This window comes from Pipistrellus hanaki (genome assembly GCF_964339955.1).
Source record: "Pipistrellus hanaki genome assembly, chromosome: 11".
NCBI lineage: Eukaryota > Metazoa > Chordata > Mammalia > Chiroptera > Vespertilionidae > Pipistrellus > Pipistrellus hanaki.
This window is the reverse complement of record NC_140513.1, coordinates 71,026,060-71,050,092: the sequence shown is the minus strand read 5'-3', so window position 1 is coordinate 71,050,092 and position 24,033 is coordinate 71,026,060. Positions and strand designations below refer to the sequence as shown.

The window sequence follows — 24,033 nt, the reverse complement described above, 5'->3', positions numbered from 1 at the left end:
AGGGGCTGTTTGGATATAACATCGTTTGAAGGCGATATAAAATTATCAACTTAAAAATAAGCCTGCTATATTTGGTTAAACATTTTAATTAACTCACCCTAAAGCCTTGACAGGGCCAGACCAAATGACTTCTTGGGCCTTATAGAGCCTGAGGGGCCGGATATTCCCCATCCCCACTCACACCATTGAGTCACACCGGCCAGGATGATCTAACCACTTTTGAATAGGGGAGGCACTACTAGTGTTTCATTGGCCTTGGTGAGTATAAAGTTACATTTATTAAAAGAACGTACTGTGTTTTAATTATTTTTATTACTGAATTCAGGTATAATGAAATAGCAAAATGATTAAGTTTATGAAGCATATCAGCTTTAGAATTTATTTTCAAACTATTCAAATTTGAATTTATCAGTTTCCTCTTACCTTCTTGATGTACTCACCGCCCCCTCCCCCAGTGTTTTTGGGGCCTCATGTTCCATGTGTGTGGCAGCTTTCTATCTTTATAAAAGTGTGCACCTATTGCCAGCATGTACTTGTCTTTGTGGGTGTTTGGAGGGACTTTGGAACTGGGTGTGTAGCTCGGTACATGATACTTTATATTCCTGTGGGGCACTCGAGTTTTAAGAATGATATTGGCATGTCTGCACTGATGCAAAAGCTGTGTGTGATACGTTGATCTTTTAAAGGTTGCATAAGATGTGTGATGTGATCCCATTATTAGGGTCTATATAAAATTATCTCCTAGGCCAAGAAGTGGAGAGATGCTAGCTAAGCAGTGGGTGGTTTTTCTGCTAGGGAGAGATTTGGCAGAAGGAAACAATTTTAACTTTTCACTTTATATATTTAGGTATTTGGAATTTTTAATGAGCATATATTTTGGAGATTTTAAGAATGACAAGGAAGCTGTATTTAAAAATTAAATGATTACTTTCCCATTTGAAATAGTAAGAAAATACTCATTTGCTTTTTAGGGTGAAATAGTGGTGAAAAATAATAAGGCGACTGACTCTGTAGCTGATAATGCTGCTACCAATTCCGCTCCATGTACAGGAGGTAAGAGTGGCTACCAAATACCATTTTCAAAAACCAGTTGTCTATTTTTAAGTTCATTTTTAGCCTAGTGCAACTTAAATGCTTTTGTCGTAAAGCCTTCTTTAAGGCAGGTGAAAGGTTGTTGATAGACTGACAATATTTTTAGAAGATTGAAGTAGATGAGATCTCCATGAATGTGTAAGGAGTGTAAGATAGCAAAGAATTCTAAATGAAATGTTTACTCAGCTCAGTGAAAAAATTTATCAACTCAAAAACGGTAGCTTCCTTAAGGGTTACCTACACCAGAGGTTCTCGTGGTGTTTGGTGTCAGGATCCTTAATACCCTTTACCAGCCCCACGGAGCTTCTTTTCAGACCAGCGGTCGCCAGCCTGGAGTCCTCGGACCACAGGTGGCCTGTGAGGTCTGGAAGGCTGGTGACTGCTGGTTAAGACACCTGTCAGTATTGGCAGTATTTGAAGTTAAACAGAGAAACTTCAAAAATACTTACTAATTCACTTAAAAGTAACATAGCATTTTTATGAAAAATAACTTTTCCACGAGAGTAAGATAGTGAGAGCAGACTTGTTTTACATTTTTACAACTCTCTAGTGGCTGGCTCTGGAGATGTGCCCTGCCATTTGGCTTTTTCACTGCCCTACCTTTGCAATCTTTGTAAAAGAGAGGCGGGAGGGGAGAGAAGGGGAGGAGGGGGCGGGGGAGAGAGGCAGATAACACATTCCTGCCAGGAAAACAGTTTTGACTTCAAGGGTCCAGGAGCCTGAGGCCACACTTGGAGAGCTGCCGGTGTGTCCTGTCCTGGCCAGAAGGCATATTCAGAGAGAGTCAGTAGAGTCTGCTCTTGAAATCTATAAGTAGCTTGTCCTAACAGAAAACATTTGTACAAAATTATTCCTGATTTACCCGCAGGCATGTTGTCTTTTGCATTCTATGTTTGGTACAAAGATCGTCCCTTAGAGACTGCTTGCTCTGAGGGTGTGTAGCTCTGTGGTGACAAGAACAGTCTGTCTTATTGTCCGGGGTAGCCACAGGCTGCCGACATGACTTGCCCATGTCCTGATGGCTGTCCTTTTGTTTTGTCTGTATATAGAGTTTCATGAGCACCTAAGGAGTAGTGTGGCTATGCTTAAGCCTCTGCTCTAAAAAGAAATAAATTTCCAGTTATTGTGATAGCTGAAGTCTAGTGACCTTTGACTTCTGCTGTTAAAGATACACATCAAGGTTAGTAGGGCGAATATTTGATCTTTAGCTTGTTAATTCCGTGTGTTTGCCACGTGGACGTAATTGAGGATTGCTGTTATTTAACTGAACAACCCCAAGTGAAAACCAGTTTCTAGGAAGATCAGTTACCCTAACAAGTAAATTCAGCATGCATGTTCCAAGCAAAACACATTAGCGAATATTCCTGTTCCCAAGAGAATGCTTTGAACAGCCTAAATTTAATTATGCTCTGAGTAACGATGCATGTTTGGAATCTCTAAGGAGTCTGTGTTTGCTGTTGAGACTGTTCCCCAATTGTGGTTATCTCTGAGCAGAGTTATCCTGGACGCCAATGGGTTATGTTGTCCGTCAGACGTTACCTACAGAATCACCACCAGCCCCTAGAACTGTTACTTCTGTGATAAACCTAAAGACGGTTGTTTCATCAGCAGATCCTAAAAATGGTAGCAAATCATCTTCTCAAGTTTTATCTCCGGACCCTTCCTACAACAGAGAGAACCCCATTGTCCACTCAGCTAAAAAGGTATGTATCCCTTTCAGATAATGTGGGTCTCCTGTGCCGCCGCTGGACTTCGGTTTGTTTCTCAAATTCTGACCGAAAGTGTTTCATTCCGTACTGCGGGTGTCACCAAGTTGGTTGCTTGGACCTTGAAAAAGAATAGGCAAGGAATACAAGTGGCAGCTTTGTGTATGAGCCAGGACACTTGAGGCCAGTGGGCTAACATATCTGTGGACCATTCGGCATTGTTTAAAGGAGAGAAGCTGGCAGAAATGTAAGCTCTGGTGCTGCATTCTTTCTCCAGGCTCTGTTTATTGGATTTAAATCAAATTCCTTTTGCCTGCTAGGGGACTGAGAGCACAGTATTCAAGTCCACATTTTTACATTCACTTGGTTGATTCCAGCTTATATACTGTAAGGTAGCATTTTAGAATCATTTTTTCCCTTTTAGTTCTAATCAGTTAGTCTAGATTTTGTTCCTGATTTTCAGTGTGTTGATAGATTCTTGTAGGTTGATGTTGGTTGTGTTTCTTTAGTGTGGGGGATTCCAGTTTTGGGGTGTGAGGCTACTTTTTTATGTCCAAAGTGTCGCAAACATCCTGCCCGAGTGGCACTGTGTGCTGGTGCCTGGTTGATAGAGGAAATGTGTGCAGGTGACCGTGAGGGCGAGACAGGCCTGTGTGCTGTCCCGTACAGCTTTGTGGGCTCATCTGAGAACAGGTGCAGGTAGGACCCTCTGATGCACCACCAGCTCCCAGGCCCCCCAGCCTCTGGGCACTGGCTGCTCAGGCCCCTCTGGCTGCAGCTGCCAAGTTGCTGTCCGAAGTGGTTTTCCTGATAGGTAGTTAGCAAATTTTTTTAATTTCTAAGTATCATTTTTAAAAGGTCATAAAATGATGATCCCCTGTAATCTTAGAGCCTAGATTGCTTCCCATTATACACAGCAGGGATGATAGGGGTCACAATGGCTTTTCCCTGTAAAACTCTCGGGGTTGTAAGTTTTTATTACCAAAATAACAAGTGTAATGCTAAAAGGATCTAGTTATGGAACGGTCATCTTTCCCATACCTCTTTGTGCCCCCAAACCCCGGGAAGCCTGCATTACCGACCTGTATGTACCCCCCCTCCCCCCAGGTCCTGAAAACAAATAGGTTTGTTTGTTTTTTAACTAATTCCCCTTAACAAAAATGTGGTCATTCTATCCATATTGAAAGTTGCCTTTTCCACTCTCCAAAACAGCGTAGACAGCCCCCTCTCCCCCTCCCACCCAGTCAGTAGATAAGCACTTTAATGGCTCTGAGGCTCTTACCTGTGAAGGTGAGTTCCCAGTGAGGATCAAACAGGGTCCCTAGAAACCTTGACGCCCCGTTCAAAGGCACAGGGATAGTGCTGTGCAGACGGTGCGGAGCTGTCAGGGAGCAGGGAGGGGGGAGAAGGAGAGGCCACATAGAGGAGGGAGCCTGGAGCTGAAATGGGGGCGCAGTCCTAGCCTCAGCCCGTGTGAGTGAGAGTGAAAGCCCCAAGCCACAGCACGGGTCCGCTGGGAAAGGCCAGCCTGAGGCTCAGTCACATTGGGGATGTCTGGCCTGGGCCAGGCGTTCTGAGGTGAAGGCTGTACCGGTGATTGTCAGTGCAGTCAGTTGTAGGAACCCCTGGCCCTGGTAATGGAAATGGCACACCTGGATCTGTGAAGAGACTGCGAGTCGGAATTAGTCCAATTATTAACATGGCCTCCTTGGGCTGACACTGGGTTCTGTCTAAATCTACCAGTTTCAAAACATTGAACACAATTATTTTCACAGATTTTTTTTCCCCTTCTGAATTATTCTCCAGAATGCTATTATAGCTCTTTGGAAAATAGAGAATGAAGAGGCAAACTATGAATAAAATTGCCATTTGATTTTACAACTTGATAACTTAATTTTGCTCTAATACATGGAATCAAACATTCAATTGAATGTCCTAAAAACCCATGATTTTGTTGTTGTTTCTAGTCCAAAGCATCACAAGGTGGTGATTCTGAGCAAAATGAAGCCTCAAGAAAGACTAAGAAAAAGAAAGAAAAGTTTAACTCAAAATATGAAGCCCACACAGCACAAGAGCCGCCACGGATTGAAGTACATGTTTGTTCCCCTTCTGTGATGTATGGGTCCGTCTTAATAGAAATGTGGGTTCATACTGGTTTCCTAAGTGAAAATCTTCTTTTTTTTTTTTTTTTCAATAATAGCCCTCTAGTGCTGAAAAAGAGCCATTATCCATTTTCCTCACATCTTCATTTTGGCCAGTGAAGAAAGTCTCATAGCAGACACTCAATAAACATTGCGGTCTAGAGACAAAACTGCTTATGTTGAAATTTAATAGTTTATACACCATAGTACGAATATGTATCTCTCATATCTTCTTTATATATTTTTCTTCACTTTGGCATGCTGGCTTTGGAAGGCCTCCTTTTCTATCCAGAAATCTTACTATAATGTGCTTCACTAGAGAGAGAAATTTAAAACACCAGGAAGCCATCCTGGGCCCTGGTCACAAGAATGTCATGGCCTTGCAAAAGCACTCTTTACATTGTACTCCAAGAACATCCCTGTCCTCCAGGCGTCCTGGGCTTGAACCCTGTTTCTCAGGGGTCCGCGCTAGTAGACCAACAGCATGGCTCCTGGGGCCTGCAGAGGCCAACGGTGCCGCCTGGGTGTCCTGCTGAGGGTCACGCTGAGGCTTTCCCTCCACCTGGGGGTTCCCAAGGCTCTGGGGACATTCACTTGGGAGTAGTGGGGTTGTGTTTGAATAACTGTGATCATGGCACAGCATTGTGGTTTGGCCAATAAATTTCTGCCCTTCTCACATCACTTCTCCAAGGCACCTAAAATGTTGACGAAGCACACAGACATGTTCAATGTGGTTTAGAGGCCTGTTGCCCCTCTGTTTTCCAGCCTGGGAGCAGCACACAGGAGAGGACACTGACATGCCCTGAGTCTGGTGATGCAAAGTGTAATGGAAGGATGGCGGCTGAGCACTCACCATGTCGTTAGGGGCAGTCTGTGGACTCCTCAGGTCCCCACTCTTGCTCTGTGGAGCAGGAGATTAGAACGATGGTCTTTAAATTGGTTCCAAGTAAATTAAGCGGAAGCCCTTAGATACGGGGTTGGGGCTGTTTGGGCTCACCTTTGAGCCCTTCTGTGGGAGCTTATTGTAGAACATGTGAGCAAGGAGAAGGTCTCACTTGGGTGTGTTTGGGTCTCACGATTCATGAAGCGCTAAAGGGTGTGTGGTTTACTTAGGATGCTGAAGAGTTCCCCATTCTGGCAGCTGCATCTGAAAGAAGAGACAGAGACAGAGTAGAGTCACGGAAATGTCAATCTAAGCAGCAGCCACAGGTAAATTCTAGATTGAAAGCCACAATTGCTTTAGGCTTACCCTCTCTTGCTAAACTCACTCTTGAGGCAAAACTGCTTTCCAGACTTCTTTGTGGAGGCCGGTTTTGTTTTTATTTCTTATTCGTTGGAGGCATTCAGTATGTTGAAGCAGAACTGCTTTTCAGCTAAAACACTTTGTCACTTTTGTAATGAGAGTTGGTAATTACCACTGCAATATCAGAAAGGAGGCAAATACGTACTGCCTGTGATACTGATTTAAAGAAATAATGGTGATTCTGTGCATTCAGGAACCAAGACTTCCTTTGTGAGGCAGTAGTGTCCGACAGAAGGAAATAGCAGAGCCATCCAGTTTCTGAATACTCTTAAGTAGTCAGGCAGGCGGGAGAGACGCTGCTCCTTGTTTCCTGGCCCGCTGTGGGGTCAGGAATGAGCTCAGGGCTCATGATCTAAATGAGGAACTTCTGCACTTTGGGCATGTTCATTGTCATTTTGCCTTTCAAATTGGGATAACTTTTCACATTTGTGGAAGGAAAAATTGCACACCTTGTGTGAATTAACTTTGCATTACCATGTCATGATTTACACCTGTACCGCACTGAGTGCTGGCGTTGTGATGTGAGCCCTCAGCCAGTGGGGTATGGTGGTGTCAGGGAAGAGAACAGTGGGCAGGAGAGCAGGAGTGAAGGTGTTAAAGCACTAGCCACAACCTGCCTGCACAGCCTTTATTACTGTCTCCAACCCAGAGCCCAGCTGTGTCAGAAAGCACATTTCCTGAGAGTACATCCAACCTGCTGGGTGTGACTGGCCTGGGTAAATTAGTTTCATGGCAGCTGATTGACTCACTTGGGCAGTTGAAGAATGAATGGAACTAACAAGGCACTAATACTGACCAATCAGCCTCCCATACAGCAACTTTTATAGCCAAAGACTTTATTCAGGTGTTCGCTTCTTGTCTGTGGATGTACACAGTTACAGGGGAGTTGCAGACATAATTGTAGGTGGTTTAATATAAACCCAGTGTTATGAGAAAAGAGGGAGAAAATACTAGTAAATAACTCTGGTGGTAATATTAGCAGAGAATGTGGGGATTGCTTGAGTTTTTCTCTTTATTTAAGATTTTTATAGTCTCTAAGTCTATTTCATTTTATCTTTAATTATATGATCTTTTTGTCATGAGATAAAAGCACAGCTTGTAAAATGTATTATTATAAACTTACGATTTTTTAACTTTTTAGAGTAATTTTAAAAGTGGAAAGAAGAGCCAAACTCCAGTACAGTTGGATTTAGGGGGAATGCTGACAGCCCTGGAAAAGAAGCAGCACTCCCAGAATGCAAAGCAGTCTTCCAAACCAGTGGTGCTTTCAGGTAAAAGGGTCTTTTAATCTCAAATGATTGGAAGTTTTTTTTCAGGTAGACTATTTTGTGACTGCTTTCTTTTGTAATCAAAAGTCATTTATAAACAAAACATATGGTACTGGAATAAGGATAGGCAAACCACTGGGATGGAAATGATAGTCCAGAAGTACACTCACATATGTATGGCCGGTGGATCGTTGACGGGGGTGCTGAGTTCATTAAAAGGACAAAGAGCCGGGACCAGTTTGGCTCAATGGACAGAGTGTCGGCTTGGGGACTGAAGGGCCCCGGGTTCGATTCTGGTCAAGGGCATGTACCTTGGTTGTGGGCATATCCCTAGTAGGGGGTGTGCAAGAGGCAGCTGATCAATGACTCTATCTCATTGATGTTTCTAACTCTCTATCTCTCTCCCTTCCTCTCTGTACAAAAATCAATAAAATATATATTTAAAAATAAATAAATAAATAAATAAATAAATAAATAAATAAAAGGACAAAGAATGTTAAAAAACTGGTTCTGGGACAACTGGATTTCCATCTGCATAAGAATAGAGTTGGACCTTCACATAAACAGAAATGAACTCAAAATGGATCAATGACCTAATTATGAGCTAAAATTGTGACACTCCTAGAAGAAAACAGGTAAATTTTCAAGCTCTTGGATTAGACAAGGAATTTTAGTTCGGACACCAAAAGGACAGGCAGCAAAGCACCAGTCTGCATTCCCACCAGCAGAGCACAGGGTTCCTTTCTCTCTGCATCCTCATCAGCACTTGTCCTTTGTTGACTTGTTGATGGTAGCCAGTCTGACAGGTGGGAGATGGTACCTCATTGTTGTTTTGATTTGCATGTCTCTGATGATTAGTGATGTTGAGCATGTTTTCATATGTCTCTGGACCATCTTTATGTCTTCTTTCGAAAAGTGTCTATTTAGGTCTGTTGCCCATTTTTTTATTGGATTGTTTATCTTCCTTTTGTTAAGTTGTATGAGTTCTCTGTAAATTTTGGAGATTAAACCCTTATCGTTGATAACATTGGCAAATACATTCTCCCATGCAGTGGGCTTTCTTGTTGTTTTGTTGATGGTTTCTTTTGCTGTGCAGAAGCTTTTTATTTTGATGTAGTCCCTTTTGTTTATTTTCTCCTTGTTTATTTTCTCCTTAATTTCCTTTGCCCTAGGAGCTGTTTTGGTAAAGATATTACTTGACATATGCCTGATATTTTGCTGCCTGTGAAGTCTTCTAATATTTTTATGGTTTCCCATCTTACATTTAAGACCTTTAGCCATTTTTGAGTTTATTTTTGTGTATGCTGTAAATTAGCGATCATCCTGAGGTATTTTAAAATAACTCATAGACATCTTGTCATTTTACCTGTAAATACCCAAGTCATCATCTCTGATAGTGGTTTTATTTTTAACTGAACCACCCTGCTATCCTCTCATCTAATATTAATGATTATTTCTTGTTAGCATCTTGTATCCAGTCTGTGTTTGAGTTTCCTTCATTGTCTCAACAGTTTTGGTAATTTTATTCCTATCAGGATGCACATTTTCATGCACTGCATGTCTGAGCAATTCTTATATATGGTAGCTCCCCTTTATCCATGGAGACACATTCCATGGCCCTCCCCTCAGCAGATACCTGGAACCAGTTAGTACCGAACCCTGAGCACCCTCTGCTTTTCCCTATGTTGTGCATGCTGATGGATAAGTTTAAACCGCTCTTGTACCTCAGGGCCATTGAGCAAAATACAGGTTGCTTGAACACAAGCACTGCAGTACCGCCATCGTTGATCTGAGACAGTGACTAAGTGACAGCGGACGCGTAGTATAATATATACAGAGTGCATACACTGGGCCAGGGGAAGATTCACGCCCCAGATGTCATCACACCGCCCAGAATGGCATGCAATTTAAAACTTACAAATTGTTTATTTCTGGAATTTCCCATTTCACATTTTTGGACCACAGTTGACCACAGGTAACTGAAACTGCAAAAAGCAACATTGCTTTTAACAGAGGTCTGCTGTATACCGAAGCTTGAGACCACTGCCCCATTAGCCTTTCCTCAACCTGCTTTCCTCGGCTATCTTCTGTTAGTGAAGGCTGCAGTGCGGTTCCTGCGTGTGCTTTGGTGGGAGTTGAGCCATCTTCTTGTCCCTGGAATGAGGCCTCCTGTTTCTCAGTATCTGTGACCATGTGACCCGTTTTTGGCTGAGGACATTTCTGGTGTCTGGACTTAGGATGGCCCTTTGAGAAAGTCTCTCTGCACACTGCCAGGTGACACCACCTTTGCAGAAGTCAGCTCTTGGTTTCCATGTGCCTGTCTTCTATCTTGTAAGAGTAACATTTCTAGTTGATTCTCTCGCATTTCTCACACACACACACGTTTTCCCAAATCCCCTCATGTGCGGTAGGCAACAGTCCTGAGAGGACTCATCACTGCCCAGGACTTGTGTTGCATTCTGGTTCTGCTCTACGTCCTACACCTGCTTCCTGCTCCCATGGGCAGGCAGCTCTTCCTTGCCGCTTAGCTTTAGAGTTACTATTTATTTTTTAAAAATACGTTTTTATTGATGTTAGAGAGAGAGGAAAGAAGAGGGATAGAGAGATAGAAACATCGATGAGAGAAACATCCATTGGCTGCCTCCTGCACTCTCCCTACTGGGGATCCAGCCTGCAACCCTGACGTGTGCCTGACCAGGATTCGATTTGGTGACTTCTTGGTTCATGGGTCGATGCTCAACCAGTGAGCCACACTGGCTGGGTTGAACCAGTGTAAGTTTTAGAAGCAAGAAAGATTCCTTACCGGAGTCTTGTGCATTTAATCAGTCTTTTTTTTCTTTTAAATCCGCACCCCAGGTTATTTTTTCTATTAATTTTTTTAGAGTGGAGGGGAGTGAGGAGGGAGAGGAAGGAGAGAAATAGAGAGGGAGAGGGAGAGAGACATTCTGCATGCACCCCGACTTGGGGCTGGGGATGGAGCCTGCAACCAAAGTACGTGCCCTTGATTCTTTGGGCCAACCCATGGACCTAACCACTAAGCAAAACCAGCCGAGGCTTGATGTATTTTTTGATGATATGGTCAGTCAGGTGTGGCCACAGAAGGAAAACGAGAGGAGCTCAAGAAAAAAGCAAAGCTTATCCTACTCCCAGGTCCTGGAGCCAGGAGACACAGCGTGCAGGCCAGAGCCTTTATTGGGTTTCCACTGGGACGGGCACTCCTTGCCCAGGTCCCTGTTAACACCATGGCAAGTCGCATGGCACAGGGTGCAGACAGGGGGAGGGGCAGGGCTGGAGGGCTGCAGTTGGCAGTGCAGGGGCCTGGGGGGTGAGGGGGTGGGGAAGGGATGTCCTGAACTAACAGGTGGCACTGGCATGGACAGCATGCCTACATGAGCAGGGTTGGTATGACTCATTTTCTTTTTTTTAAAATATATTTTTATTGATTTTTTACAGAGAGGAAGGGAGAGGGATAAAGAATTAGAAACATTGATGAGAGAGAAACATCGACCAGCTGCCTCCTGCACACTCCCCTCTGGGGATATGCCCGCAACCAAGGTACATGCCCTTGACCAGAATCGAACCTGGGACCTTTTAGTCCGCAGGCCGACGCTCTATTCACTGAGCCAAACTGGTTTTGGCGGTATGACTCATTTTCAAGAAAAGCCGATGACAGGAAGGAACCAAGCCAGTTACACATACATTTCAAACATAATGCTGGGAACAAGTTTCCACAGATACACAGCAGCTCTGCCGGGGCCAGGGCTGGAGATGGCGCGGAGCAGGGGCCCCGTGGACTCGTTCCGCACTGTAGCAGGGAGCCCGGCAGCCGGGACATCCTGGACATGCCGGGTTACCACGGCGTAGTAACTGACATGCCACGCTGACGAGTGTGGGCACAGACATTGGGGAGTTTTTTTGTTGTTGTTTTTTTTTTGGTGCCGTGACTTGGATTCGACATTGGAGAGTCTTGACGGCTGTTGGAGCTGGGCAGTGGGAACATGGGTATTGTAGTTACTCTGTCCTCCTCTTTGCTGTGTGCTGGAAATTTTCCTAGTTATAAAGTGCAGGGAAGCATACACAGATGAGCTATTTCGTGGGAGGAGGAATGAGGGGTAGGAAGTAGAGGCATCGTATGTACAGAATACCGGAAATGCCCGCAGTCAGAACGTGAGGGCACACATTAATGCTTCACTGAGAAACAAGAGACTTCCTAGAGGAATAGGAAGACGGTTCTTCCTAAGTTCATGGCACTTTCCTTGGGGGCCGCCCAAAGGGACTGTCTCACTGTCTCACTGGCGGTTGTTGCCAGAGCCGTCCCTGGGGCCTGGGCCAGGGGCGGGGGTGCCCTGAGGCACGCACCCTCCTGTGTTGCAGTCGGGGCCGTTCCCGTCCTCTCCAAAGAGGCCCCGTCGGGGAAGAAGGGCCACCGCGCCAGCCAGGTGAAGACCCCACACAACCCCTTGGACTCCAGCGCGCCCCTGACGAAGAAGGGGAAGCAGAGGGAGGTGCCCAGAGCCAAGAAGCCCACCTCCCTGAAGAAGGTGGGTGATGCTGCCTTGAGCCCGGCCCAAGCGGTGGCACCAACCGGTGGTCCGGGAGGTCCGGGAGGTGGGCGGCCGCTGCCCTAGTTGACCCGGCAGCCTTCTGGTGATCAGGACAACACTCAACCATCTGAGCTTCTGGTGCCTCCGCTTTGGGGTCTGTGCGGTCGGGCAGAGGGAAGCATGTTTTAAATACTTCGCAGTGACATGGACAGAAAATGAGAACTGGGGAGAGTTACATTCTCCTTATTTGATACCCTCATCCCTCCTGAGGCAAATCTGCTGTTGGGTTTCGGTGAATGTTGGACACTTCCTGGCAGATGCTCAGTCAGGGCTGCCACACCGGTTTCTCCATTTGATTCTCAGCAGCCTAGGGGTGTGGCCATCTCCGGGGGGCAGGAGTCTTGCTGAGGCCGGGTGCTGTCCGCTGCAGCGCTGCCTCAGAGCCCAGGTTCACAGCCTGCGGGTGCACCTGCGGAGGGGCCGTGCCGCTCCTGGCCAGCCCCTGGCCGGGCGGGGCGTGTGGCCCCTGTGAGGGCACGCTGGGTACACTGCCCGTAAGCCGACCCTGGGTGTTTATTTTGCAAAAGAGCTTTTTGTAAGTACAAGTATTTGGGTGCTTTATCGTTTATTCAATTTTAAAGATCATTTTGAAAGAACGGGAGGAGAGAAAGCAGCAGCGTCTCCAGGAAAACGCTGTGAGCCCAGCTCTCGCCGGTGACGAAGCACAAGAGACAGAGAGTGGTGACGACCTGGCCCTGCAGCAGGGGGAGCCCACAGGTACCAGTCCTGTTGGTTGCGTCTTCATTTGAGGCAGACCCCCAGGATTCCGCCAGCCTCCGCCACTTAGAACGCAGGGGTTTTTAGACGCCCAGCTGGACAGTGAGAGGCTGTCCCCGTGGACAGTGGGCTTCTGGGGTCTGTGCGGGCCGGGCATGAGGCTTCGAGTTCGACCTGTGTGGCACTGGATGGTCCTGGCGACTTGAAGTAGCTTTGAGGATTAGCCCCATTCACTGCAAAGCCGTTTTCCCCTGAGTGTGCGAGACATAGTGCCATGCAGACAGCGTGTTTAGTAACTTTTTTATTACATGATACCTGGGCCTGCCCAACCACAGCCCCGGTGAGCGGTTGTGCTCCTTCCCAGGGAGCCTTGCAGTGGTGTCCCTCTGGCTGGCAGTATGTCTGATTGTCACTGCTGTGCAGCGACCAGGTGTAGAGCGGGCCACGGTGCCATTGGACGCAGCCCGTGCAGTGTGGGGAGAGTGTGAGGGCGTGAGCACTCCTTCCCGCGGCATTCCCCAGGCAGGTGGCTGGTGCCATGGCCGGCCAGCCGCGGAGGCTTCTGCCAGACAGGCTGCCAGGTGCTACCAGTTCCGCCCACCGGGGAGCGGCCACTGCAGGGCTTTGCATTTGTTGCGTCTGCCATCCTGACTGGTGTGATGTGTGCTCCCAATTTCCTTCTCTGGTGAGCTGGAGCCTCCCGTGCACTCTGGAAATTACTAGAAGGAACATTTGGGGGACCTTGACCATTATGGAATCCGGTCTGATGTGTTCAAACACACCCCTTGAGGCTCTCATAGTCTAGATATTAGAGTTGATTTAAGGATTATTTGATGACGGAATAGTCTCAAGCATTTAAGTGCAAAAAGTTCAGAACTAAAAACCTGTTTTTTAAATTTCCCGATAGGAACTTCACGTTAAATTTTAAAATTAAAATGTAAATTTGGCCACTGCACACTTAAAATGGTTAAAATGGTAAGTTTTATAAATATTTTGCTGCAGTAAAAATAACTAAGTTGGTGTCAGGAAGACACCTGCAGGAGCAACAGAAAGTTGCCAAGTACTTCCGTTTTCCCATGCCGTTCCCATCGCTGCTGCTGCGGCGGCGGCGCTCAGCTGCCTGTTTGCATCGGCGGATGCGGGTGCCTCTGGCTGCTCTAGTGACACCGCCCTGCCCCAGCCCCACAGGTGCTGTGCTGCGACCTGCTTTTCTGTGACGCTCCGGGGGGAGCAGAAGCCTCCATGTGGTCCTCTCCTGCGGGAGAGAGCCAGTCAGAAGAGCCGCTGGGAGCGGAGATCCATAAGGAGGCGGAGACCTCCCTGGCTCCCGAGGGTGCCAGCTGCCCCAAGATCCACAGCCGGAGGTTCAGGGAGTGAGTAAGCCTGTGGGGACTGGGGTGGGCTGTGCTCGCCCTGGCCTGGGGCACGGAGTTCTCCCGCCCTGACGTGCTCAAACTGGAAAGCTGAGAGCTGGGCCAGCGTGCTTATCCCTCCGGTGAAGGTGGCCAGGTACCTGGTCATGCCACATGCCAGGGCTACTGAATCTGCTCCTATGAGGGCTCTTGTCCTACGGATGTGATGGCAGAGGCGCCCATGAATCCAGGTTTTCTGTTGGGGCAACGGTTCCTTGAGAGAGTGCGTGACATTTGGGTTCCCTTTTTTAAAAAGGATATATTTTTATTTATTTTAGAGAGAGGAAGGGAGAGGGAGAGATAGAAAAATCAATGATGAGATTCATTGATCAGCTGCTTCTAGCATGCCCCTCACTGGGGATCGAGCCCAGGCATGTACCCTGGCCAGGAATAGAACCATGACCTGGTTCCTGGGATAATGTTCAACTACTGAGCAGCACTGTCCGGGATTGGGTTCCCTTTTGTCGTTTGGTTTCTCTGCATAGTTTTTTAGGGAGCTCTGCTCCCCATCCCACTTTTTCCCAGGACAGACTCTTCAGGTGTTTGAGGAGAGGCGCACAGGGAATGGCCAGTGAGGGGTGCCCTGCGTGCTGTGGTGTGGGAAGGTGCAGAGGTTCTTCCCGGTGAGGGCGGGGGGTGGGGGTGGTCGATGCTTGATGAAACCCGGTCAGTCAGGAACCCGCGTCTGAGGGGCCTGCCAGGGGCATTCTCCGGGGGCGGACGGGGCGAGCTGGGGGCACGGCTGTTTCCTCCAGTTACTGCAGCCAGGTTCTCAGCAAGGAGGTGGACGCCTGTGTCACGGAGCTGCTGAAAGAGCTGGTCCGTTTCCAAGACCGGATGTACCAGAAAGATCCCGTCAAGGCCAAGACCAAACGCCGGCTTGTGCTGGGCCTGAGGGAGGTGCTCAAACACCTGAAGCTCAGAAAGCTGAAGTGCGTCATCATCTCTCCCAACTGCGAGAAGATCCAGTCGAAAGGTAGGGTGCCCTGCGCTTGGCCCACGCCATCGGCAGTGAGCACGGGCAGTGTGTGGGCCTCCTGTCCTCTGACTGGAGGCATTGTTTGCGGGGCTTAGTGTCCCCCCACGGGCCTTACCCTACTGCAGCCAGGCCCGCAGTCCTCCTGGCCGGACTGGCCGCCCTGCAGGCCTCTGGAAGCAGGAAAGGTTTGCTCTGGAGCTTGGGGGGGCACTGGCCACTCACACCAGTTTGGTGACTGCCCGCCAGGCAGTGGCTCTTGTCTATTTTAAATTCCTGGTTTGGTCCATGACTGACCCCTGTGCCTTTGCTCATTAAAAGTCTGGATTTGCCGGGCTGGTGTGGCTCAGGGATTGGGCGCTGACTAATGAACTAGGAGGTCAGGCTCGATCCCTAGTATGGGGCGTGTTGCAGGAGGCGCCAATCATTGATTCTCTCTCATCATTGATGTTTCCAACTCTCTCTCCCCCTCCCTCTCTTCCTCTCTGAAATTAAAAAAATAAAAAGAGGCTTGAGTTTGTCCAAGCACTTGGCCATCTTTCTGACATCGGAAGCTTGGTTCCATTGAATGGGATGTGAAATGCTGGGTGAGGTGATTGACAGTGGCCTCCCACATGTGGCCTCTCTCAGTGGCCCTCAGTGTGTCCGTTCTGTGTCCTCGGACTTTGCAGTAGAGCAGTGTTTCCCAAACTTTTGACATATGTGTCCCCCTTCTATAATTTTCGTAACACTGAGTACCCCTCGTACTCATGAGACCGTAGAATTAGGCGCAGCTAAGCACAGTGCAGTGCACATCCCACCAAACTCTTCCCGTACCCCTGGGAGTATGCGCACCACACTTTGGGAAACACTGCAGTAGAGGGATGGTGGTCAGGAGCAGAACGCGGCAGACGCGCCCCCTGTGGGCCGTGCCTACACTTGGGCGTCATGCTCGTTCCCAGCCGTCCCGTCCCCCCGGGACACATTCCGCTCGGTGGCGCCCTGGCGAGGCGGGCCAGATCCTACACTGAGCTTTCCAGTTGCCATTTCACATCGGGAGGAATGTGGTTCCTGACTTGTGTGCGGCCCCGGGCCCAGCCTGGCAGTGTCCACCCACCCACGCTCGGCAGGGCCCAGGCTTCACTGGGTGGAATAGGACAGCAGGGGTGTCGGGGCCTGCCCACTTGAGTGCTGCAAACTTGGCTGGCGGTGGGCCTCCTCAGACAGTTGCACTGGGGCATTCTGTGGCTTCCTTTTCTAAAATTGTTCTGAGCTCTGTGCCACCTGTGCCAGTCGTTGTGGGGACCCCCCCCCTCCCCAATTTGTGTGGTATTTATTTCAATTTAAATATCTGAATTGATTTTGGAGAGAGAGGACGGGAGAGGGAGAGAGAAAATCATGAGTTTGAGAAACAGATCAGTTGCCTCCCACATGCCCTGACTGGGAATCAAACCTTCTAGTGCACAGGATGATGCTCAGCCAGCTGAGTTGCACAGGCCAGAGCTGTGTGGTGTGTATTGACTCCTGCTGGCTCCTTTGCCTCACGTGTGCCGCCTGTGCCCTGTGGGCCTGCGGGCATCTCCCTGCAGGGCGCTCACCCCTCGCCCTGTGCACGTCTTCCGTGGCTGATGTGGAGAGGGTGTATGGGTGCGTCTGGGAGAAGGGCTTTCTGCTTCTTGCCCTGTGTTCCCGGTTCCTCTCCTCTCTGACGGAGCACTTCCTGTCCAGGGTTCTGGGAGGCGGGGCCGTGTGCCCTGGTGCCCCAGGTCTGGCGCTGTGGGCTTTGCACTCTGAATGCCCCTCCCCTGTCCTCTGCCAGCGCCTGGAGCCGGGGGCTCAGATGCTGGGCGCCTGCACTGGACCTGCTGTTACTTCTTCTCACTTCTGTTGGTTCTCTCCTAAACGTCCTGAAGGAGCTCTCATTCCTGCCATGTTACACCCGGGCTGTGCTTGTTGTCCGGGTGGTTTGTGCCTCGCGGGTGCGAAGCTTTCCTCTCCCCGCGGAGGGGTGGTTTGCCCTTCGGTCTCACGGGAGGTCTCCTTGGCTGTCCGCTGTGTCTGCTGCTGCTCAGAAGCAGACCGGTCTGGGCTTGGCTGGGCTGGGGGTTAAGGCTGTGAACCGGAAGCTGGTTTCTGCCTACGTCGGCCCAGAGGGTCCCAGAATTTGCAATTCTCGAGAATTCTCGGAGATGCTGCTGCTTCAGGACCCAGTGTAATCTCCGCCACAGGACGACTGAGTGGCAGGGCGGCCGTGGGGGGGAGGCCCCTGGGCAGGAAGGCCCCGCCGCCTGCCTCCTGGAGGGAGGCTCCGGCCTGTCCTCACCCCTGGGCGGGGTGGCCTGCGGGCCTGCCTCCTGTCCTCCTCGGCAGCGGTTCGGAAGGTGCCCACGCGGCGGACAGTGCCCAGCTGGTTGAGGCCAAGGCTTCCCCGCCTGCTGTTGGGTTAGGTAGGCGGGCTCAGCTGTGCGTTTGTGATTCAGCTTCCAAATATTTTTTTGCTCTTGTCTCGAATTCTTCTGTGAATTTACATCTTTAAAAAACTAAACAAAAAAAAAAATGGCATGTGTGTAGCCCAGAGGACCGAGCTCAGCTTGGCCTGACACAGTAGTAGTTCCTCTATTTTTTGTGTGGAGGCATAAGGAATTTGATTTTACCTCCTATAAATGCTTTTTCTTGGAAAAGGTGCTGACGGCTTGTGGTCATTTTAGAGCAGTGTTTCCCAACCTTCTCTCATGATGAGAATCACCTGGTGGAGTTGTTAAAACACAGATTCCTGAATCCCAACTAAGAAGTGCTAAACTAGAATTTTTGAGAACATATAGGTAAAATTGCATACCTAACTTAGTGCTCTGTATATAACATCTGTGTTAGAGCACTAGTTAAGTATACAATTTTACCTATATGTTCCCAAAAATTCTAGTTTAGCACTTCTTAGTTGGGATTCAGGAATCTGTGTTTTAACAACTCCACCAGGTGATTCTCATCATGAGAGAAGTGTGGGAAACACTGGTGTAGAAGGACTGCTTTTTTCAGTATAAAAAAGCTCAGGGCGGCCTTTAACCCAGTAGTCAGTCCTGCGGGAATGGTTCGCAGGATGGAGCGTTGTGCCGGTCTGAGGCTGTCCCATGTGGAACCCGGAGAGCGGGCACGTGGCGTGTTTCAGCTCTCACTCACTGGTTAGGTCAGTTGAGTCAAGCTGTCAATTGGCTGCTGTGTCGGGTCCCCAAGCCCACGTGGCTCAGTGACGTGCGAGGACGCCCAGGACGTGAGGGCGTGGCGCTGTCTTCGGGCTGCGATGTGTTGCAGTGGAAGGAGGCAGGTGGTCAGACAGGGGAGGGGTGTGGGGTGAAGCCAGGGCACCAGGCACAGCCCTCAGGCTGCCTCTGGGTGGGCACACAGAAGTGTTGTCTCCGGGGAGGCTGGGAGAAACTCGGCGCCCTGGGTATGTACTGGGGTCTGGGCACGTGGGCACCCGCTGCCCAGCATGTGCCAGCTCGGGAAGCTCAGGAGGAAGTCGGTCTCAGCGTAAAGCTCGGTTCCTCAAGCAGCAGAGGCCCAGCAGGCACTCTGGTCAGCTCGGTGCCCTCCAGACCCAGCTCTGTTGCCCGCTGACGTCCAGCCGCACAGCCGGCTTCCTGAGGACAGCACCTGGGCCGGGTTCCTGCCCGCCCGGCTGGGTGCACAGGAGGCAGAGACCCCCGAGGGAGAGACGACTTGGCGATATTAGGGTCAGTGTGAGGTGATATCTCAGGAACATTCCCTCACTCCACCCCTGCCCCCTCCCTCTCCCAGGCCTGCCGGCACCGGGGTGTTTCTTGAAAGTGTATGTCCTCAGAGCTGTTTCCTCCTCAGCCTCATGCTCTCCTGGTGGATCGGAGTGGAGGCGGGCGGATATAGGCTGTGGGGCAGAATGCGTTTCCAGTTCCCACCGAGCGGGGTGTGCACGAGAGGAAATTCAGAAATCAGGTACTTAGTTCCCGGGGCACGAGGTGCGGGAACCTTGTCCCTGTCCGGGAGTGGGTCTGTCAGAGCCAAGAGCAGTGTGACCCTTCCAGGCGCTGGCTTAGAGCGGCTCGGCTCGCTAGTGGGGTGGGGGTGGGGGCGGGGGTGGGGCTCGTCATCTCATTTCTTTCTTTTGAGGAGCAAACCTCCAAATCCCTCCAGCTCCTCAGTCAGCCACCACTGCCATGTTTATATGTATGGTCGACAGTCCACACGTGTGTATGAGCACTGTGTGTGTGTGTGTGTGTGTGTGTGAGAGAGAGAGAGGTGTGAATGAGAGAGAGAGAGAGAGGGAGAGGGAGGGAGAGGGAGGGAGGGGGGGGGGTGGCCGCCTGCAGAGGCCACCTGTCAGTGCCTCGCACAGTGCTGTGCTGTGTGCCCGTCTCCGTAGGTTCCAGCTGGAGCGCGGAAGGGCATGGGCACCTGTGGGTGTCCCATAGCCTGTGGCGGTTGCTCTGTGGGTCTGCCGTTGCTGCCTGTGCTCCCCTCTGGCTGCTGTCTGGAGGGGCGCCGTTTCTCCCCTGTGCATCCTTGCTGGCCGTGGGGTGCAGCCTGCACGTGTAACCATGGCCCCCCCGGCTGGGCCTGCCCCTCCTGGCCCCCCACCTGGGGCGGTGGCGTATCCTCATTGCTTAAGAGCAGGGCACTTCTGTGAACTGCTGCTCATATTCTTTTGGGATGTGGATCAGTTTTGTACAGATACTGCCTCTCTGTGTAACAAGAAAGTTGGCTAAAGTGGTATATGTTTTTCTGGTTTGTCAGCAGCCTGATTTCTCCCCACCTTTTCCTGACCAGGCAGGCAGTGGGTTTGTGTATCAGTTTTTATTCTTACCTTTTATCACATCGATATTTTATGTCAGTCCTCGGCCTTTGCCTCCAGGGAAATGAAGTTTTACACTGTTTCTCCCTGTCCTCCATGTTGGTTTGGTCTGTGCAGCACATGTGCCAGTCTCAGGTGGCTCTTTCCGAGGCGGACCGCACGGCTCGATCCTGCGTCTCCGGGCCATTTCTGGGCCCTCTCCTGCCTCTGCACCCGTTCCCGCCCTGCAGCCTCAGAGCATGCTTTCAGTGCCTGGTGATGCTTTTTCAAAATGTATTTTCCTTCTTCAAAATGCTATTTTGTTTGTAAATATTTTTCATACTTTTTATTTTAAAAAATCCTATTTGTAGTAGGTGCTGGCGTTTCAGACCTTTAGGCTAATGGGGAGTGGCCATGTTCACTTGGGGGTCACCCTGCCCAGCAGCAGAGACGCCTCACTTACGGTTTTAGAGGTGTCTCATAGCTGTGGAGGTGGCTCTGTGGGCCTGCCGTTCGCCGAGGCATCGCTCCTGCCTGCGCCCCCCTCCGGCTGCTGCCTGGAGGGGCGTTTCTCCCCTGTGCGCCCGGCTGGCCACGGGTGCAGCCTGCACGCTCCCTGTGTAAGCTCTGGGTGGCGGGAACTGCTGCGGGTTCCAGCCTGGCGGGCACACCCGCTCGGAGCTCCTCGTCCTCCTCGGAAGCTCGCGCTGCTCCTCCCCGCTCCGCCGTGCTCCGGCCTGGCTGGGAGCAGGCCCCGTGTGCTCCGGTCAAAGGGAGGGGAGTGGGAATGGTGCCCAGGAACCTCTCCTTCGGTGTTTTTGTGAGGACACAGGCGCTCCCCCAGGGGAGGCAGTCGGAGCAGTGGCCCAGCCTTGGTGAGGGTCCATGACGTTTGCTAAGACGATTAGATGTAACGCAGCTGTTGACTCAGCATGGACACATCCATTCCTCAGAGGGTGGTCTTTGGAGAGTGACGGGTCCGAGGGGGCTGGCAGTGTTGCTGAAGTAGCAAAAGCCCTGGCAGGCCCGGTGACGCCTCCCCTGTATTCCCGCGCCCCCTCCGACAGGTGGATTGGACGACACGCTGCACACCATCATCGATTCCGCCTGCGAGCAGAACATCCCCTTTGTGTTTGCTCTCAACCGCAAGGCCCTGGGTCGCAGTCTGAACAAAGCCGTTCCTGTCAGCGTGGTGGGCATCTTCAGCTACGATGGGGCCCAGGTGAGCGAGCAGGCTGCTCCGGGGGGAGGCGGGCACGTGCTCCCGGACAGCCCGGCGGCCCACAGCCTCAGGGGCCTCGGCTCCTTACGAGCACGGACGGCAGGGTGATTCCAAGTCAGCTCCGGGCTCATTGCTGCCACGCAGTGCCTCAGCGCCCTGTCCCTCGGGGTGGCACCCTTCTCTGTGGAAGGTTTGCAGGAGACCCATCTCTTCTGTGGTCGGGCATCATCTGTGCCCTCACTTCTGCCCCAGGACCAGTTCCACAAGATGGTTGAGCTGACAATGGCGGCGCGGGAGGCATACAAGGCGATGCTGGAGACCACGCGTCAGGAGCCTGCGCAGAGCCCCAGCGGCGCCACAGAGGGCGGCCCCCCCGCTTCTCCCACGACAGAAGAGCCACACTACAGTGAGTGCTGGGAGGGCCCGAGCCCAGGCCAAGTGTCCGAGTCTTCCAGGACTTTGATTAAAAAGTCCCAGTGCGGGCACTGGCTGAGGAAGGCCATTGTCCGAGAGGTGTTCTCAGACCCGGGGGTTTGCAAGGACATGTCAGGGAGTGTCTGTCTCAGACAGCCCTCTGTCACACAGCCCTCAGGTCCGACAGCCTGGACAGGGAGTATCTCAGACAGCCCTCCGGTCCGACAGCCTGGACAGGGAGGGTCTCAGACAGCCCTCCGGTCAGACAGCCCTCCGGTCAGACAGCCTGGACAGGGAGGGTCTCAGACAGCCCTCTGGCACACAGCCCTCCGGTCCGACAGCCTGGACAGGGAGGGTCTCAGACAGCCCTCCGGTCAGACAGCCCTCCGGTCAGACAGCCTGGACAGGGAGGGTCTCAGACAGCCCTTTGGTCAGACAGCCCTCTGTCACACAGCCTGGACAGGGAGGGTCTCAGACAGCCCTCCGGTCAGACAGCCCTCCGGTCAGACAGCCTGGACAGGGAGGGTCTCAGACAGCCCTTTGGTCAGACAGCCCTCTGTCACACAGCCTGGACAGGGAGTGTCTCAGACAGCCCTTTGGTCAGACAGCCCTCTGTCACACAGCCTGGACAGGGAGTGTCTCAGACAGCCCTCTGACACACAGCCCTCCGGTCAGACAGCGTAGACAGGGAGGGTCTCAGACAGCCCTCTGACACACAGCCCTCCGGTCAGATGACCTGGACAGGGAGGGTCTCAGACAGCCCACCAGTCAGACAGCCCTCCGGTCAGACAGCCTGGACAGGGTGGCTGCAAGGAGAGTTGTCCCCTTGGCAGGCGGTTGTCAAGGCCAGCCACAGCCAGGCTGGCGGATGCGGCTCCCTCGGGGCGGGTGTGTTGGAGATGGGTTGAGCCCACGCTGGCCCGTGCAGGGGACTGAGCCGCTGAGCGGCATGCTTTCTAGTAGAGACTTTGCCGACTGCCCTGCTGTTCCTCAGCGGTGCCCCTCTCTCCTTCCAGTGGAAATCTGGAGAAAACACCTGGAATCGTACAGTCAGTGTGCCCAGCAGCAACTGGAAGAATCGCTGGAGGCTTCAACCTCACAGATGATGAACCTGAATTTATAAGAAGCGTTCTTTTTTGTGTTTGTATTTGGGGTAAGGAGGGGAGGTTTGAACAACTTTGTGGCCCTTTTCTTAGCTTTTCCCTGGCCTAACACTTTCCACAGTATCTGTAACGCTGTTTAACCGGGACAGTGGCAGCGCAGAGGGCGTGGGAAGCAGCCTTCGTGGTATTCAAGGCTGCAAGTCCCGTGGCGGGCATGGGGCTTGCTGACGGAGACCTTTCTGGAAGCCCTCTGAGCACACAGAATCCCGAAGAGCCTGGAGGAGGCACTGAGCCCTCTGCTGCTCCAGAGCAACCGCTGAGCCAGGTAGTTCGGCTGTGGAAACGGGAGCTTGTGACTGCTGTCCTCTCACGGCGAGGCCCAGCCCGCGGAGCAGCGTCACGGCAGGCGGGCAGGGAGGCCCTTCTCAGACGTGGCCTTTCAGTGGGAAGATTTGGGGAGACCGGGAGGGTTTGCTAAAATGAGCCTCAAGAAAAATCGATTTTCTAACCTGTGACCTTTGACATGAATGATTTCTTTTAGTTGTAATTTTTCAGAGAAACAATGTATATTGAAATTCCTAAATTTCAGTTTTGATAATCTACAAATCTTTCTTTTGTAAATAAACGTGCTCTGAATGTGGTTTCTGTCTCAGAGGCCAGGAGGCAAAAAGTTTACTTTCCTATTTTCCTGTAAGTAAGAGGGCTTATTTATTTTCAATAAAGAGTGATTATTTAATTTCCCTGGAGACTGGTCATTGGTTTATCCTCGGTCTCTCTCTTACTAGTTCTTCCTTTGTCTTGCCTGTGCCGCTCAGCCGTGGGATGGAGGGTGGGGCAGAGCAGGGAGAGGCCTGTAATGCCCGGCCTCCTGGGGCTGGAGCAGCAGCGCGGAGGCCTCAGACCCTCAGAGACCGGCGTCTCCAGGGCCTTGGCTGCTTGTCACAGAGGAAATGGCAGGTTTGCAGTTTCGCTGGTTTGTGCTTGTCAGGCAGACAGTGTGTGGGGTTGGCTTTGAGAATACTGTTAGTTGAATTCAGTCGTGCTAGGTTCTGTATCTCAGAAAGGTAAGTGGCCTCTGATGAGCAAACAGAGTGGAGTAATAAGTCAGAAATGGACACCACGTGGCCTCTTTTGTCCTCTGCGTTATTCCCACTGCGTGCCCTGCCTCTCCAAATACATTCTCGGCTGTCTGACCAGCTCCTAACTGCAAGCCCCTTTTCACAGCTCTCTCAGGGCAGCCACGAGCAGCAGCACCGGAAGGCCTTTTCTCTCCACTTGTCGACAGGTAGCAAGTC

At 50.9% G+C, this 24,033-nt stretch overlaps 1 protein-coding gene across 9 annotated transcripts in view; it reads left to right on the top strand.

The window, feature by feature from the left end:
• The window catches only part of SECISBP2 (SECIS binding protein 2), a 37,990-nt gene extending 14,512 nt beyond the window's left edge, over positions 1–23,478 (top strand). For 2 of the 9 annotated variants that reach the window (XM_084899074.1, XM_084899069.1), the window contains 12 exons: positions 972–1,053; positions 2,587–2,795; positions 4,766–4,888; positions 6,053–6,148; positions 7,384–7,513; positions 11,885–12,051; positions 12,696–12,831; positions 14,012–14,204; positions 14,999–15,219; positions 21,067–21,221; positions 21,474–21,627; positions 22,652–23,478. In XM_084899074.1, coding sequence (XP_084755200.1) covers positions 972–1,053; positions 2,587–2,795; positions 4,766–4,888; positions 6,053–6,148; positions 7,384–7,513; positions 11,885–12,051; positions 12,696–12,831; positions 14,012–14,204; positions 14,999–15,219; positions 21,067–21,221; positions 21,474–21,627; positions 22,652–22,758 — 1,773 coding nt within the window. In that variant the 3' untranslated portion in view covers positions 22,759–23,478. Of the gene's footprint in view, positions 1–971; positions 1,054–2,586; positions 2,796–4,765; positions 4,895–6,052; positions 6,149–7,383; positions 7,514–11,884; positions 12,052–12,695; positions 12,832–14,011; positions 14,205–14,998; positions 15,220–21,066; positions 21,222–21,473; positions 21,628–22,651 lie in introns of all 9 variants that reach the window. The other 7 variants (XM_084899076.1, XM_084899068.1, XM_084899071.1 and 4 more) reach the window with 5 other exon arrangements.
• Positions 23,479–24,033: the final 555 nt, after the last annotated feature.